Here is an 18,315-nt window from a genome sequence, read left to right as displayed (position 1 = left end):
CTTCTTCAGGAGTGATTTTACATTGTTAATGCATCCCCTATATATATATATATATATATATATATATATATATATATATATATATATATATATATATATATATATATATTACACATTCGTGTAAAATTTGTGAGCCAACCCTTTGCTCCAGAATGTTCCGGGGATGGTATCATACGATTCAGCGTTTCATGCAGCATAAACTTAGAGCGTTGCTCGCAGCAGGGATCCGAAACGATGACCTATGTATCCCCAATTCCACGCATTTACGAATCTTTATATGAACACTGTGGCTCAACCACTTGGTGCAGTGTGTTCGGGGTGGCGGAATACGAGTTCGCGTTTCGTGCGGCATAAACTTACTAGTTAAGTTAGTCTAGCTTGCGGCAGGGATTCGAACCAGTGACCTGTGTTAGGCGTATTAACGCTCTATATTCTATCGCTGCATCAGCGTCGGCTCTTTTTTTTTCAACGGATGCGCACGGGTGGGCCTTGCGCCTTTGACAGACGATTTCAGTGAGTACGACTGAGTCTAACAAAGCAAGAAAAGTAATTTCTTGGTTCTAAAATGAGCCCCAAAGGTTTCATATGCATTTCAAGTCGGCTTTTATCGATGAATTTCTGTACTCGCCGGTATAGAAGCTGCTTTCACTGAAAATGAAGCTTTTATGAGCAAGGAAAGAGAAAAAAAATGTGTAATATATATATATATATATATATATATATATATATATATATATATATATATATATATTACACATTCGTGTAAAATTTGTGAGCCAACCCTTTGCTCCAGAATGTTCCGGGGATGGTATCATACGATTCAGCGTTTCATGCAGCATAAACTTAGAGCGTTGCTCGCAGCAGGGATCCGAAACGATGACCTATGTATCCCCAATTCCACGCATTTACGAATCTTTATATGAACACTGTGGCTCAACCACTTGGTGCAGTGTGTTCGGGGTGGCGGAATACGAGTTCGCGTTTCGTGCGGCATAAACTTACTAGTTAAGTTAGTCTAGCTTGCGGCAGGGATTCGAACCAGTGACCTGTGTTAGGCGTATTAACGCTCTATATTCTATCGCTGCATCAGCGTCGGCTCTTTTTTTTTCAACGGATGCGCACGGGTGGGCCTTGCGCCTTTGACAGACGATTTCAGTGAGTACGACTGAGTCTAACAAAGCAAGAAAAGTAATTTCTTGGTTCTAAAATGAGCCCCAAAGGTTTCATATGCATTTCAAGTCGGCTTTTATCGATGAATTTCTGTACTCGCCGGTATAGAAGCTGCTTTCACTGAAAATGAAGCTTTTATGAGCAAGGAAAGAGAAAAAAAATGTGTAATATATATATATATATATATATATATATATATATATATATATATATATATATATTACACATTCGTGTAAAATTTGTGAGCCAACCCTTTGCTCCAGAATGTTCCGGGGATGGTATCATACGATTCAGCGTTTCATGCAGCATAAACTTAGAGCGTTGCTCGCAGCAGGGATCCGAAACGATGACCTATGTATCCCCAATTCCACGCATTTACGAATCTTTATATGAACACTGTGGCTCAACCACTTGGTGCAGTGTGTTCGGGGTGGCGGAATACGAGTTCGCGTTTCGTGCGGCATAAACTTACTAGTTAAGTTAGTCTAGCTTGCGGCAGGGATTCGAACCAGTGACCTGTGTTAGGCGTATTAACGCTCTATATTCTATCGCTGCATCAGCGTCGGCTCTTTTTTTTTCAACGGATGCGCACGGGTGGGCCTTGCGCCTTTGACAGACGATTTCAGTGAGTACGACTGAGTCTAACAAAGCAAGAAAAGTAATTTCTTGGTTCTAAAATGAGCCCCAAAGGTTTCATATGCATTTCAAGTCGGCTTTTATCGATGAATTTCTGTACTCGCCGGTATAGAAGCTGCTTTCACTGAAAATGAAGCTTTTATGAGCAAGGAAAGAGAAAAAAATTGTAGACAGGTATCGCCACTTCGGGAATGTCAAGTACATGGTTTATCCGTGCAAATATGAGGATATAGGTACATAAGTCACCTCTTCATCAGAGATTACAATGTTCTTGGCGCACTCGACGTAATAAGTAGTGTCAGGAGTTTCAATAAGAGGTGAGAAAAAAAAACAACTTTCATTCCAACTTTCTAATCAAAAGATGCGTACTTCGCTTCCGAACAAACACCAACAGAACCACAAAAAGCCGAAATATTGATAGGATTTTACTTAATATTTTGGACAAACATTTTTCGACGGGAAATATTTCATGAACATAATTTTTTCGTACTTTGTAAGATTTCGCTACATCAATAAATATATTTGCAGATCTTCTGTCGGCAGGTTTGGATTATTTGTTTTGCTATTAACGTTATTTCTATCGATAAAAATGTCCTCCGTTGGTTTCCTATGGCAGCTTTAAATACTCGATGCGAGTGATGGAAAGAAATTTGAAGAAACATTTTGCTACGCATCGGAAGAATCTCCGTAATAGTACCTTACAATATTCCAATATTGAAAATTTTTGCCCAAAAATGTTGGACATGGCTGTCCTCAGTGTCCGTTTCCACCTGCGTGGTGCGTAGCAGAAACAAGAAATGCAGACCTGAATTTCACCCGCTGCATTCTCGCCACGCTTGAATAGATGCGGGCTTTGTAAGCCTCTACGATGCGGAGAGGAACTGAAAAGATCTCTGCTGTCCGCCCATTATACTGCGGCGCCTAATATTACCCGCGCAGACGCAACGAGTACATACGCTGGCTCATATTCGGTGAATTTTCGCGGGACAACACATACGCACACTCACCTTAAACGCCGTGGCGTCCCGACCCTGGGAACCGCAAGCAGCGCCGACTGCAGCGGGCGGCGGGGTAAACGGGGACTGGAAGGAGGCAGCGCCACTCGCAGCGGGAGGCTGCAGTTCGGACACCAGGGCCGACATCCTCTGCAACGGCGTCGGGGCCCCGGTCGGCGGCGACGGCACTCGACGCTGCCGCCCGGCCGGCATGAGCGAGCCTTGGCGCGTCGGCACTGCGCACCCCGGCGCGGACTCCCTGGCCTCCGGCAAGACCGCTTCCCTGCGCTCCTTGGGCGGTTCAGCCGGCTCCCTTGTCGACACGGCGGGCGCCGTCTCCTGCTGCACTGGCGGCTGGCACAACGTCGGCAGCAACGGAGACAGCCGCGAAGGGGACAGCTGCGGCAGAGGACTGGAGCTGCTGTGGTAGCGCATCGTGGGAGACAGGGCCTCTTCGCTCAGGTACCCCGACGAGAAGCTGAAGCTCGACTTGGGGCTGTCCAGGCCGCAGTAGAAGTCGGGCTCCGCCATCGGCAGGTCCCCCTGGAGCCTGACCGGCCACCTCTCCCGCGTATGCGGGACTCGCTCGGGGGAGATGTTGCCTGCAGCGGGCTGGGGACCGAGTGGCTGTTCTGGAGGTGCGTTCACGCAAGCGCCGATCTGCAAGGCGACCGCGTCACCGCCGGCCGACGACATTGGGCTGGCACTGTCAGCCCCGACGGTCTCGTCGCTTGTTCCAACCGGCTTCACTGCCGAATCGCCGCAGGCACCGGTGTCGCGCCAACACTCGCCCGGGCTGTTCTCCGATGCTACACCTCCAGAGACCGCGCTTCCGTTGTTCGCCGACTCTCGGATTTCGCCGTCGGCGTTTGGCTTTGGTGCGATCAGGCGGGCGTGAACTTTGCTCTCAACGTCCCCGGGTCCATCTTCTCGGGACACATGAGGCCCGGCCAAGCAGATACCGTCCTCGTCTGCGGTCCCCGCCGAGCCGTCGCTGCTAGCAGGACTGGATGCGTGCGGAGCCTTTGTCGGGCGACACAGGACCGGGGTGAAGTGGAGAGGAGGAACGGACCGGCACCTCGGAGGCGTCACAGCAGAGGTCTGTACGTAAGCGTGCCTGGAGGGCGTGAATGGGCTCGCCGAGACTATGGCGTCGCCGTGGCCATTCCGCGGCGCTGTTTCTCCCGTCGCCCCGCCCTTTGCACCTTCTTGAGGAGCGTCCTCCGCTGACTCGCCGCTTTGATCTGCGCAGTGGCTGCTGCTGACACTGGTATCCGAGCTCCCAGCCGCGATGGTTTCTTCCTGCATTCGAACGGATGCTTCGACAGCGCACTGATTCGATCGCGTTGCGTTCGTGTCCTCTATAGTGGGTACGGCGGTCGTCTCGGGAACCTCCGAGGCCGAACTTGGACTTTCACTCGAACGATCTTTCTGGTGACTAGCTGTGAGCTTTTCATTCGTTTCACTGTCGTTGTCACCGGCTGCGTCTTCCGCTTTACTGCTGCAAACTTCGCTGACGCTTTGGTCTTTCGGGTCGCCGTTCGAGCTTGCGTTGGAGGACTCCACGATGGTGTAGCCGCCGCTCTTCTCCGGCGAGCCGCGGAACCTGGCGAGCAGCTCGGACGGGTGGCTGTGGGTTCCGGCGATGTTGAGGTCGGGGAAGTAACCGGCCACGTCGCTGGTCGCCTCGAAATCCCCATTCATGCGACAAATGTCGAACGTCAGGTCGGCCGAGTCCTGGGACCAAAAGAAAATAGAACTCAATGCTCGGGATTTTATTCGTATATCAATAGTGCATCCCCTCATTCGGGTTATTTCTGTGCATTCATATATTTTATACGCAAGTTTTTCCAAATAACCAAGCCTTTAGCGAAATCCTGACACAATTAGAGCAATAAGTCACGCAAAGCGCTTGCGTATAAGCGTACGTATCTGTGTCGGCTGTTCTAAAACTCACTAACAACATTATGCTGACGCTTTGTTCGGAAATGGGCTTGCTGCGTTGTTCAAACCCTCAATATAGAAAACTTTTTTTTCTTGCATTCATACATGGTAACGAAAAGCTCTAAGCTTCGCAAACTGGAAAAAATTCTATCGAATAGAAACTGAGGCTTTCCGCGGCAAATGACAAGGTAGCCCGAGACAACGACGTACAGTGGAGATATGCATAAATACGTGAGTGCGTTCTTTTCGATGCCGTTTCGATGCCATATCGCGAGATTCAAGAGGAAGAAAGCACGCGTAATATGCAGATGACAGACAACGCGGAAGCGCCTCAATCGTGCACCCGTGTTCACGGTACTGGGATGACAACTATACATTTTAGGACTCTTTTCAGGTCGGAACAGTTGCATGGGCGCTTTCGGCAAGAATGTTCTTCATAATTCAATTGCCGTGCAGAGAAATCACAGAGATATAATAGCTTATCGTATAACCTGCTGAATTTCTTTGGAGGAGAAATTCGAGGCCCGTGTACTGTGCGATGTCAGTGCACATTAAAGAACCCCAGGTGGTCGAAATTTCCGGAGCCCTCCACTACGGCGTCTCTCATAGCCTTAGTCGCTTTGGGACGTTAAACCCCATAAACTAACTAACTAACATAAACTAACTAACCATAGAAAGATTATTGAACCAAGAAGAGAAATCTACAAGTACAAAGCAACGGTTATACATGCCTGATAAATGCCCTTTATAGACAGCTGTTATTAGATATAAACCGATCTGGTTCTGCAGTGTGCTGGCGCTGATATTGCACAGTTCACGCGCAGCCTGCCTGAAGGGTCCTCACCTCCAGCGCTCTGCGCGTGGCCATGGAGAGGGCCTCGAGTGCGCTCGAGGATGGATGGGCTCGCGATCGGGACGAGGTCCGGGATGCGGTCCTCCTTGTCCTTCGGGTCGTTCTCGGTTTGGGCGGCCTTCCCCGACTTCGCTTGACGACGGGCGCCACGAAGTCGTCGTCGTCTTCCCCACGGTCGCCGCCGTGCTTACGCTGGGCTCGGGGAGAACTGCCGCCCCTTGGCACTGGCCGCGGCTTTCTTCCACTGCCGCTGCTGCACGTCCTCCGCTTCCCGAGCCTGTTTCGCGCTTTCGCGTCCGTGGCAGGCATCGCCAGAGACTCGGACATGGAGAGACGGGTGGCCGGTGACTCTGTGCTGCTGCTGCTGCTGCTGCTGTCGCTGCCCCTTGAGGAACCGGAGTTGGCGTCGTCTTCGTTGTCTTCGTCGTCCCAGCAGACAGTGTGCAGTGCGTCCAGCATGACCACCCACAGTCTGTAACCCTTGGTGGCGATCTCTGCGTGGCATCGATATACAGAGAGTATTCACTTCAATTCAATTAACTTTATTCACCAAACATTTCTGGATGGTTTGCTGGTTTCCTGGATAAAAGCTGCTAACGCAGCCTGACGAAGTCCAGGAAACCAATACAAGGCAAAGCGCACAGCATGTGACAACTAGTTTCAAGCCAGCAGTAACTATGAATGATATTAGAACAATAAATGGTAAAAAAGAAAGCATAGAACAGAGGCAGTAATATAAAAATGTCGTTACACTCCTAGCTGAACAGAGAAAAAAAAGTAAGAACAAAGAGACAACTGAAGATGGCACATATTCAATCAACGAAGCAAACATAGAGAGACGTGCTGGCTAACCAAACCCTGCCGGATATGGCTGTACACATGGAGGAAAGAAAACTAGGAGAGAGCGCGCTCAGCCTCTGCAAGCTCTCTCCTCTGACGCCGCTGCCGAGGGCCCTTTTGCGCACTGACTCTTGGGAAATAGGCCCTCCACAGTTACCAGACTGCCAACCAGCGGTGCTTTTTAGTGAACGTCTGTGCTCCGATGTAGCGCAGAAGCGCAGCGCCAGTGTTGCAGCCACGGTTGCAGCTTTGGCGGAATGCGTACCGAGCTCGAGGTTGTCTGAAGGCTCCGCGTCTCAACACTTCTGTTGATTACACTCGAGTTTTTGGGTGCACTGTAGAAAACTGCAGGTAAACTTTTCATCAAAGGGTGCGGCCGCGACCTCGTCACTGTTCAACTGTGGTTCATAAAGAGAATGGAGAGGAATTCCTTTCGTCGTTATACACACATACGGAGCGTTTATTTCGGAGAACTCGAGAGTAGGCGAAGAAAACGAGCCTCTAAAAAAGGGCGCAATGGCTTCCAGAGCGCTCACGGCGGACGGACGTGTTTAACGAGCGCTCCGGCGCGCTGCGCAAGATTCTATTTCTCGGGCAGGCGGACTTCGGCTCGCCCATGGGCCCGCCGTTCTCTGCTATTCTCGAGGCACAAGTCGCGCCGAATACGCTTGCGCACATACGCGGTTCCGACGTGAAATGCAGCAGTGAAGTATTTCTCTCTCTCGCTGTCGAGAGAGAGTGCCGGCGGCTTTACGTCTGCCCCTGCGCGGGGTTTCCCGGCCACTGCGCACAATTACTTACAAAAAGAAGTAAACTGTATGTACTACGTAGCCGCGCGCACTTAGCGTCCTGTCTCGGACTAATCGCGCGCGCGGCACATTGCACTAGCGGCCGGGGTGGGGCGCCCGGCCGCGTATACCGTCCGATGTAGCACCCACGGAGCGTTCGTGTCACGCGTGCACTACCTGGCGAAGAGCGAGCGGGAAGTCAAGCCCGCCTGCTCGATGAACGCACAGAGGCTCCTTTCACGGGTGCGCTCACTGCCGCGCGGCCACAGGAGCGCTTCGAGACTGTCCGGGATGATTCCCAGCGCCCTGTAGGCCGCGAGCATCTCGCGACGCGGCACTGCAGAAGCGGCACAGAGAAGGAACATGTGCTCCAATGTCTCCACTGCGCCGCAGTCAGCGCACGCGTCGCTCGGGGATGGTGGCCGCTGCGGCGAGCGAGCAGTTTGTGCTCACCACGGAGCCGTCAGCGAACACAAGCAGATGGTCGCGCAGTTGCTCGTAGAGCGAGAGAGGGAAACCGAAACCGAAATCCGGCTAAGAGCTACCGCTGCTTTGTCACGTGAGGGCCTATTTCCCATGATGCTTTTCATTATATTTTTTATGACTAGGCTTCACGATTGTGACGTCATGCTCCCTCCTAGTTTTTTTCTTCCTCCATGGCTGTACACAGCACACATTTGACCGCAAGGCAGAATTTAAACTCAAAGTGCCACCTAGCGCGGTATGCATTCATTCTTCATCTTCTATAAAAGAACGACAAGCTTAAAAAAGAAGGTGGTCAGGGCCGCTCATGGCGCCAGCCCGACAATAGTACGGCACGATGTATTTCCGAATGCAACAGGAATTAAGCGCCAACGAAACACTAGAGAGGAGCCGTAGAGCTGAGTCAGTCGAGTTGAGCCTTATGACCAGGGAGTAATTACGTTTGAAAACGAATAAAAAACATAAAAGTACTCCGAATCCAATTTTCCCAAATTCAATGACTATCGAGCAGATTTATGCGCTCAGTCAACAGGAGAAAAAAAAGTGCGGAAGCCAGGGAGTGGAGAGAGACGTTGTTTCGTTGAATTGAGCATTAAGTAGCTCAACTGTGCGTTATTAGGTATTGTTCCGCTACCTTATACGCGCATCTGCAGACTGGGAGGTTCCGCATCGGCGCCAAACGTCTTCCGCTATCGTAGCGCTGCTCAATGTCGTCACTTGTTCGTTTAAGCAGGTTTCTCCACTGCGTGTAAAGGCGATTGAACCTTATAAGCGGCGCCAAAAATGCCCTGTTCTCGCTGCCACGACGGTTTAAGCGACAGTTCCCTGTGTCTTGACAGTGAAAGCGCTCGAAAGGACAAGGACGACAGAAAAGGAAAGATGGAAAACCAACTCGCCCACTCAGTTCCATTATCCAGTTCCATGTGGCTGTCCTCAGCGCACAGGCCACGTGATATCCTGCACACTCGCTGAGCCTGGTGCTAGCCATAACATAACTATTGTAGAAATAAACTTTCATTCGCGCTTTCCACAAGCGGCCCAACCTTAACTTGTGTTACGTTTTTCAACCGGTAAATGTATAAGTGCTTTACCAGCAATTAACGGCAAGTTTATTTTTCTTAATTTCTGACAAATCGAATGATCAGGCTGACAAAACTGCTAAGATAAACTCAAAGTGACTACAAATCGAGCGACAGGAATACCATATTGTATCACCTAAAACATGAAGTAATTTACCTCTACGAAATTGTATTCGCTTAAATTAAAAAAACGAAAAGTGTGCTCTGAAATAAACAGTGAAAAATTTTCATAAATAAAAGCAGGACAGCCGAATTCCTATACATATGACTAATGGTGCAGCCAGGGCTCCGCCTAAGCAGCTATAACGCCGTCGTCAATTACGTTTGGATCGAAAACGTGACATTTGCAGGCAAGCATCTTGTGACATGGGGGTATGTTGAATGTAGGTATGCGATCCCGCCGGGCTTTTATTCTTTTTACTGGGGCCACCCAATGATGTAAGAGGAAATGCGGTCGCACGAACCCCCACCCCCCCCCCCCCCCCCCACCCCCCCACTCCCCAATACGTCCCTGCAGGGTGCATGCACCGCCATACACACAGAATAGAGGAGGTTGGGCTCACCGCTCTGCAGTCCGTTGTAGAAGGCGCAGTTCTCCACCATCCTCTTGAAGTCGGCCACGAACTTCTCCTTGCACGAGTAGGCGCCGTCCTCGGTGCGCTGGCCGATGATGGTGAGGTCCATCGGCTCCTGCGGGAGGGAGCGAGCAGAGGAAGAAAGATCAGCCGTGGAGGGTTGACACCGCGGTGGGCAGCGGTCGCGCACGAACCTTGACGATGCTGAAGTATCCCGGGCACATCGTCTCGTCCAGCGGGACGGCGAACAGCCAGGCGTCTTCGTGGTTCCGTACCGCCTCCAAAACTGCGCGAGAGGGAAGATAATGATCTCCTTAGGTTCTTTTCTTTCTTTTTTGTAGGCCTATATATTTCAAATCAATTCAATTCAATTTTATTTTCCAGTTATACACTGGAACGTTCTCGGGGCTAAAAGGACCGACTGGGCCTTGACTGAGTCCCGGAGACGTTTACAGAGCAGCGACAGGCAGTATATACGGAGAAATGCTAAACAGTAGAAACTTAAACAGAGTGTGCACATATAAAAAGCACATACATATATACAAAGCACACAAAAGAGGACACCTATACAGAGTCATATAACCACAAAATTCGAGGCAGATGGCAGTGACAATTTATTGAAGTTGGTTGGTTGGTTTATGGGGTTTAACGTCCCAAAGCGACTAAGGCTATGAGGGACGCCGTAGTGAAGGGCTCCGGAAATTTCGACCAAAATTTACTGAAGTATTCGTGCAGCTTTTTGCGCAAAAAGTTATTCATATCTTTATGACAATTTAATATAACAGGTAGATTGTGTTTTCTGGACTGCAACTTATAATTGGTGCGAAACTGAGGAACGAGCCAAGGGTCGGTGTTTCGGGTAGCAACATTGTGTTCGTTTGCCATTTAGAGGCAGATAACTAGCTGTATAAAGGCCGTGGCGAAACGAAAGGAAACACACCATGAGTAATTGACAAAAGGCTACTGCATAAATAACACTCGCAGCTATACATTTTTCCTTTTTCAAATAGTCCTTCACCGGTCGAATAACACCGACCAGGCGGTTCCAATTTCAGCACAAAAACAACAAAATCACTCAGAAAACAGACTGCTCCCGTTCACTGTGCAGGTACAGTTAACTGAATTCCTCCTGCAAATAGAACGCACTTGCGTCGCCGGCGTGACAATGCATTGTGCGCACTCAGTATGCGTTAGGTTCGCCCCACAGGCGCAACAGCATGCTCTGCTCTACGCTGCAGCGGGACTCCCCGCGAAGGTGAAATCCTGAAGCCTGGCACCTGACGCTACTTGCTTAGATGCATTCCGCTACTTAAGCTACATCTGTGGGCGCCACAATCGCGTGGTACGCCGCACCGCCCTCAGCGACACATCGAACACCCCTGCTAGCCTCGGGCCAACTCCAGTGACCGCGCTCTCGTCTCTCAGGCACAGTCGTAACGAGCCAAAAAGATGTTTCATGTTTCATGGGGGTTTAACGTCCCAAAGCGACTCAGTCTCTGAGGGACGCCGTAGTGAAGGGCTCCGGAAATTTCGACCACCTGGGGTTCTTTAACGCGCACTGACATCGCACAGCACACGGGCCTCTGTAACTTCGCCTCCATAAAAATTCGACTGCCGCGGCCGGGGTCGAACTCGCGTCTTTCGGGTGAGCAGCGAGTGCCATAGCCACTGAGCCACAGCGGCGACACCCTAATTAATACAGAGAGCGTGTTTCTCGGAGCCACTTTAAAGGTGCACTAAAGAGGATTCTGAGCTCGTCTTTTTACCGCAGGAGATCTACCTGCAAACTCCGAGCATTCTTAGAAACGTCGAATTATTGTCCTGTGCGGCCGATTTTTCCTGTTAAATCGAATTAAACGGCACAGCTCCCGCCTTTTTTTTTAACACCTCCGAAAAGAGGAGGCGTATGCCAACGCGTAGGGTGCCTTCCAGCCAGCCGCGGCTTGCAGCTCTGCCATCGAAGCTTCTAAGAATGCTCGGAGAGTGTAGATCGAGTTCCCGCGGTAGAAGGACGATTTCAGATTCCTTTTTAGTGCACCTTTAAGGATACGTTTGAGTTCGGTGGGAACAATCCTGCGACAAGGCAAGCTCTCTTGGTTATCTCTCTCTCTCTCTCACACACACTCTCTCTCTCTCACACACACACACACACACACACACACACACAGACCCATACGCACATACACACACACACACACACGCACACGCACAAACACACACACACGCACACACACACACGCACACACACACACACACACACGCACACACACACACACACACACACACACACACACACACACACACACACACACACACACATAGTGCGGCGGGGTTCTCCCAACAGTAAGTATTGCTTGGAAAAGGAAAGGGGGGGGGGACTTCTCCCATTTTAATATGCCCCTACCTGAATGTTACCTGACTAGGAGCTATAGGTGCCAGTCGCACCTGATTTCGCACTAAATTTTCGCACCGATGGGAATGACAGGAAGGGATTTTATTCAGAGTGCGTGGAGATCTGCGCTCAACTGACAATTGACTTCTAGGAAGAGCACGGAAGAAACCACGTTGCGGCAACACGCATGGTGAAGTTGTTGCCCTTATGCGAATGCTTGACTGCCTCGTGTTCTCACTCCCTATTTCCCTCTTTGTTTTAGAGCGCAGCTCTTTGGCGTCCGTTCCTGGGTTTCGCGTCGTCGTCGGCGTCGGCCTCGTAACCAGCTCCGCCCCCAATGTCACGCTTTTCAATTGGTCGAAATGCTCGTGACGTGACAGTGCGCGAATTTCAAATGGGGCCAATTGTACTTTGGCTAGTAACCATGCAACCAATCAAAGGGATCGTATAGTGATGTTGCAACTAAGTTGGACTGAGTTTAGTTAATTGCTTAATTAATCAATTAGCCTAATTAATATAGAGGAGAATGAGGAGGTCAGAAGAAAAGAAAAGAAAGACGCGCGCCGCAGCGACAACAGCGTCCGCGGAAGGAGACGCTGCTGAAAAAAAACATAAGTACGAAGCCGCGTTCCCTCCACCACCACGCACTTCCCCACTCAGTAAGACGTTGCTCGTTTCATATACGTTGTGTCGAACATCCTAGACAGTTCCAATAATTGACAGGTTAATGACAGAACACGATGGATAGAAATACAATAATATAAATATGAAATAGCCTAATTAACCTTTCTAGTTAGACCGCATAAATCAATAAAACCGAGAACGAAATTGGTCGAGTTGGGGAATCGAACCAGGGTCTCCGGAGTGCGATACGAGCACGCTAGCCACTCCTTAATGCCAGCTGAATGGTTTGGAATGAACAAAGGCGCGTCTAGCTAATACGGCGTCTTCGTTCACTCCCATCTTCCCCCTTTCCCTTACGGCGAGGTGCAGGTGTTCACCCAGATATGCGAGAGAGATACATTTCCTTTCCTCAAAAAATAAATTTACCGTCCAGCAAGGCGTACAGCCGAATTGGCGATGGCGTTCTGTGGACTCCCTGGCAGCGTTGCAAGACGCTGTCGCGTTCCACTCTTACAGGCGAAGCTTAACATGTTAACCACACATCAGTAACACACGCAGACAGCCAATGGACGCGTCATTCGCTGGCAGCACTTGATTCATCATTCACAACCACATTCTTAACGTACGCTCTCTTGCCGCACATGCCAAGGACGTACACCACGATCACATTCTGCGCCATTCCTCTGTACTTTGCTTTGCTGAAACCTGGATGGATCCCGAAGAGCCTCTCGAAATCATAGATTTCCTATACTGCTGTGGTGCTCGCAGAGACCACAACAGAGCGGCGGGAGTCGCTATCTACTTGCGCACAGGTCTCTCTGCAATACCAGTCGAAATGTTTGGCACGTCACATGAAGTTGGCGAACTGTGCGCCGCAAAGTTGCCCAACGGCTTGCTGGTAGTAGCTGCCTACTTCGCCCCTACCGCACTCACGAAAGACGTCGTGCACTTCCTGCAACTCGCATTAACCGTCCATCGATCCACACCGATGTTAGTAGTGGGGGACTTTAATGTTGACATAAAGACAAACAGCAATTTCCTAACACTTATGCGGGAGAACATCCCGTTCCTCTCGCTCGTAACGCGTCCCACGGCTGTGACAACCTCGCGAGGCACTTGTATAGATCTCGTCTTTGAGAATCTAGCATTGGTGTACCAAGTCGAACATATATCCGTCTATTTCTCCGACCACAAACCTTCCTTCACGACTGTCAAGAACTGTTAGTGGAGTCTTTGTTAAAGGAATACGTGTGAAAAAAAAAAAAATTCTGTGATAGCGCATACGTGTGTTGCTCGATTTCTTTGCCTCAATCTATCGAAAAGGTGAAACAGCTTATTTGCTGCGCTCAAATTTCGCATTAGGAAGTAACGTAATCGTCGGTAATACTTTTTTACTCGGACGTTAACAACCTAACGTACTAGTTATCGATTCACGTGGGCATCCTGTACCACAGCGCTGCTCAGCCCTGGGACGCAACCACACACACCTGACGCAGTGTGGAGCGTGTGGTCTCACATCAACGCTGCGTACACTAGTTTCATTACTGCATAGTGCTTTTCAATCGCGGAGTTACACAAGCGCGCTTATACCTCTATGTCAACTTATCCTCTACGCGTCATGACACATCGCAGACAAGCTTTCAGCGCGCACCAAGCATATTTCTCCAGTATCTCGCTTACCAGGCATGCAGGGCTATACTGCATAGAACGAATGCGCCTCATTACTATGCGATGACATCTTCGCAGTATAATTCAGCGAAAGAGTGAGCGCGCATGCGCAATGCAGGCTGGTGCGTGCCGTGAGGTACCCACCGATTCGGAGCCGGGAGCGAACTGCCGTCGATCTCGAAGTCTTGCACGACCTGCAACGCACGTGAGCATGGGTCGTGTACATGTAAAACATGCACTCCGAAGTTGCACAACACTCGGCATCCTGATTTTAAGTAGTAGCTAGAAGTTATCTCCGCGTCACATAAAGGTACGCCATGGGATAACAGTACCCGTTTGCTGTGCGCACTGCTTAGAACTGACGCCGACCAGAAAGGGACGCATACGCAGACACTGCCCGAGCTCACAAATGTTTACTCCGAGTATTGGCATCGCTACCAATGATGTCTTATGAGAAGCTCTCTTGTATGTTCATAAACAGCGATGCCACCACTTGGAATAAACTGTTTTGAGTTCGGGAAGTGTCTGCGTATGCGTCCCTTTCTGGTCGGCGTCAGTTACGCAGCAAGAAAGCAAGTGCTAGGGTACGGAATGCCGCTTCTCTGAATTTGTTCGCCAGCCGCCACCTGCTCACACGCTTCCGAGATGATCACGTGAGCACTACGTCACAGGCAAGGACCCCAACTTGTCTGTGCAATGCCCGCTTACGAGCTACCGCCGGGTCGGATGAGTGCTCCAAGAGCCGCTGGGCGTACGTTCCGACCCTCTGGGCACATTTACCGTGGGTGGGATCGGAGCATATCAGAACCGCGCGCCGAGTGCTGTCAACAGTGCGCAGCGTAGGTGCACAATCTTACGGCCAACCAGTGCGCCTCAGGAACTACGCGGCAGGGCCTCCCAGGACTCTTTAGAATTTATATTTAGTGCACTTCCAGGAGAATCTGGGCCTTTCCATATTAGATGGTCGAGGGACCCTCTCCACCCACAGTGTGTACAGTCGGAGAAAAAAGTCTCTGGACCAGGTGTTCCTCAAACGAAGCCGATATTTCTGCTATTAGCCGGCGGCTGGAGACCACAATTCTGTAGGCGAAAGTCAAAATTTTGTTCTTTCACCTCCGCAAGTGCGGTCTGCACCGTCGCCTAATATAGTAGAGCTATCAGCTTCGTTCGAGGAACACCTGGTCCAGAGACTTTTGTTCCCGACTGTACACTCGTCTGATCTTTCCACCAGGGACACAGAAAAACTCGATCGCGGAAAGTATGTATACGGTACCTGTTGGGCAGGCTCCTCTGTCGGCGCATGGACGAGTCTTCGCCGGGGGCGGCCACTTCCTTGCGTGGTCTCCCCGGACCCCTTCCTTGGACACGTGGTCGGCCCCTCATGACGCTGCGAAAGGAGATATGGGCGGAGCGATCCTGAACACTTGTCACGGGTTCTTATAGCCGCCAGTCGCCGCAGATAAGAACGTGACCTCCACCAGAAACCTTTGCCGGACTAACTTAGGTGGATGGGTAAAACTGCGTGATGAAAACTGGGGCAAACGTAGACACGAAATGCACAAACAGGGCACAGTGGCACAGTAGTGTGTGGATTCGCCTTGTATGCGGGGGAATTGAGTTCGATGCCCAGCGCCGATCGGCGGGTACCCACTGGTTTTTCCAAAAGGTACAAGTTTACCCATGGCTTGCATGGTAATCGGCTTCCTGCGAAGCTAAATGCTTGAGGAATATATCCTTGACTAAACCGTCAATCCAGCGTCCCTGGTCAATCAGTAATGGATAATGGACTTCTGCGTGCCAGAGCCCAGGCACTGTCTACACGAGGCGCATCGTGTAGCGGAATGCATTCTTCCGGGATTGGTTTCAGCGAGTCGAGATTCTTTAAATGACACGTTTCTGCACTTCGCTTCCTCCGAAATGCGGCAGCCAAGATCGGGCACGAGCCCGGATAGAACACGCGGGCTAAACATCTATAAACACCCAAGCCTATAGTCCATCACGGAAGGCTGTGACCCCTAGTGGGCTTAGGATGAGATCGGAATGGGTTTACCTCGTGAGCTCGGGGCCGGCTGCCACAAGATGCCGCCCAGTTTCTATCCAAGAACCAAGCAAAACTGTACCGGTCATACAGACAGGTATAGGTACAGGCAGGTACAGGCAGGACGCGAACGGTACGTTGGGCGGGAAAAGACAGGGTGGAATACGAGGGGGTACCCAAAAGAAACCGGACTTATTTTTGTTTGAACTTAAATTGTTCACATTTTAAGCGCAGACCTTCAATCTCCTTCAAAGTATTCCCCACTTGCAATGTTACGCTTGTCGAATCTTTCATTCCATTTTTCGAAACATTGTTTAAATTCATCTTTTGTGATGCTTGACAGTGCCTCCGTCGCTTTTTTCTTCACCTCAGCAACATCAGCGAAACGCTTTCCATTCACCTATTTTTTCATTCTAGGAAACAAAGAAAGTAGCACGGGACAAGGTCGGGAGAGTATGAGGGTTGAGGAATAGGGGTCATGCCATTTTTGGTCCAAAATTGTCGCAGAGACAGGGCTGTGTGAGCAGGGGCGAGGTGAATTTGAAGTTTTCCATTGGCATGATTGTTGCTTTTATTCGGGATTCGATTCAGGAACTCTTGAGCTGTCCCCTTAGCATCGTACTTGTACGTCTTTCTTAATATTTCAAGAGTTTCCATTCAACTTTTTCCGAGCGAAAATCAGAATTTCACCGGCGCACGCTGTTCACGAAAATCAGCCATTGCAAAAACGACATTCACACAAAACAGTCGTCACTCTAAAACTCTGCAAAACTAGTCTGACCTCCTTCAACGACGGCACTCGGCTTTCTGACTCTGGAATGTTCGTTCTATGCGCTCCTAGTGGCAAAACGCGGTACCACACAAGCTTTGCCGACGAAAAAATTTAGTCCGGTTTCTTTTGGGTACCCCCTCGTACAGCGTTCACGGCGCGGTCCGTTGTTGATCTCATTCAGGCATCCAATGGTACAAGGCCACGTAGTTTAAGTTGTTGTTGTTGTTGCCTTGGTGGCATGGCACATACCCACGGTAGGGGTTGGCCAGGGTTCAGTGAGAAGAGCCAAAAGAAGGTAAATTGGTGCCAAGCTAATGGTTTAACTTTGATTGCCAAGCTGATGATTTAACTTCGTTTAAGTACTCGATCCCACTTCTATGAGAGCCGTACGGTGTCATGCATACGGTCCGAGGACCACAGAAAAATAAAGGCGAAACAATTAAAATTATGTCCATATGCTACAGGACAGAAAATCAGGTGAAAGTAGAAAACAGCGGAGAGACATTCCCAACAATTCTGGACGAAAGCGTTTTTGGGCGGGAAACCGTTTATGAACGCAATTTTTTCATATGACGTAAGATTTCACTATAGCAATCAATAAATCCGCTGGTCACCCGAAGGCAGCCTTGTATACTTTTCTCTGTTAACGTGTTTGCAGTCGTCAAAAGCGTTCCCCATTGGTTTTCGATGGCAGTCTTAACCGTTCAATGCGATCGACAGAAACATTTTAAGAGAAAGATTTTGCTACATATCAGAAGAATGGGACATTACCTTTAATATTTCCATAACAGTGTCTTACAATTTTCAAAAGTTTTCGCCCGTAATGTTGGGCATGAGGGAGCGACAGGTAATCGTCACATAAGAAACGATTTTGAATCAATCTATCGAAAAACTAAAACAGCTGATGAGCTGCGCTCAGATTTCGCGTTAGGAAGTAACGTAATCGTCGGCAATTATTTTGTCTCTTTAATACTTCTTTATGTATTTTTTTCTGATTTTTTTCCTTCTTGTACGTGCAACCATCCATCGTCTTCACTCCTCCGCCTCAAAAGGGGGAAGAAACGCTTGCGAGAGCTTTCATATGTCTTTCTGATTTAACCGTCTCGAAATAACGATACTCGAAAGATAAATCATAACATCGACCTTGAGATACTTTCAGCGTATGCATGCAGTGCGGCTTTAAAGAGAGTACGGTATTAAATCGTGATGATGGTAAATTTTATTGGCACTTGGCCAAAGACCACCGTGAAAAAAGGTGGGGCCAAAGACCCTCTTTTTTTTCCAAATCACTTGATCTCCGAGAAAACGAGCACCAATCAGGGGAAACCTTGTACGCACTGTGTCACCGGTAGGTACCAGGCGGCACTGGGGATCGAACCCGCACCTCTCGAACAAGGGGGCACCGCTGTGAAATGTGTGGCATGCTGTGACCGGGATTCCATTCCGCGTCCTTGGGCT

General features: G+C 49.6%; 1 protein-coding gene across 1 annotated transcript in view; it reads right to left on the bottom strand.

Annotated features, from left to right (window-relative positions):
* The window catches only part of LOC149370268 (uncharacterized), a 53,700-nt gene that overhangs the window by 21,984 nt on the left and 13,401 nt on the right, over positions 1-18,315 (bottom strand). The window contains exons 2-7 of the mRNA XM_089561027.1: positions 15,321-15,434; positions 14,192-14,241; positions 9,558-9,649; positions 9,352-9,478; positions 5,590-6,092; positions 2,814-4,538 (exon numbers count right to left, since the gene is read on the bottom strand). Of these exons, the coding sequence (XP_089417153.1) occupies positions 2,814-4,538; positions 5,590-6,092; positions 9,352-9,478; positions 9,558-9,649; positions 14,192-14,241; positions 15,321-15,430 (2,607 nt within the window). The 5' untranslated portion in view covers positions 15,431-15,434. The remainder of the gene's footprint in view (positions 1-2,813; positions 4,539-5,589; positions 6,093-9,351; positions 9,479-9,557; positions 9,650-14,191; positions 14,242-15,320; positions 15,435-18,315) is intronic.

This window comes from Amblyomma mixtum, chromosome 1 (genome assembly GCF_055824585.1).
Source record: "Amblyomma mixtum isolate Tamu chromosome 1, ASM5582458v1, whole genome shotgun sequence".
Classification (NCBI taxonomy): Eukaryota; Metazoa; Arthropoda; class Arachnida; order Ixodida; family Ixodidae; genus Amblyomma; species Amblyomma mixtum.
Note: the sequence above shows the minus strand (reverse complement) of the source record. Positions and strands in the feature narration are given on the sequence as shown.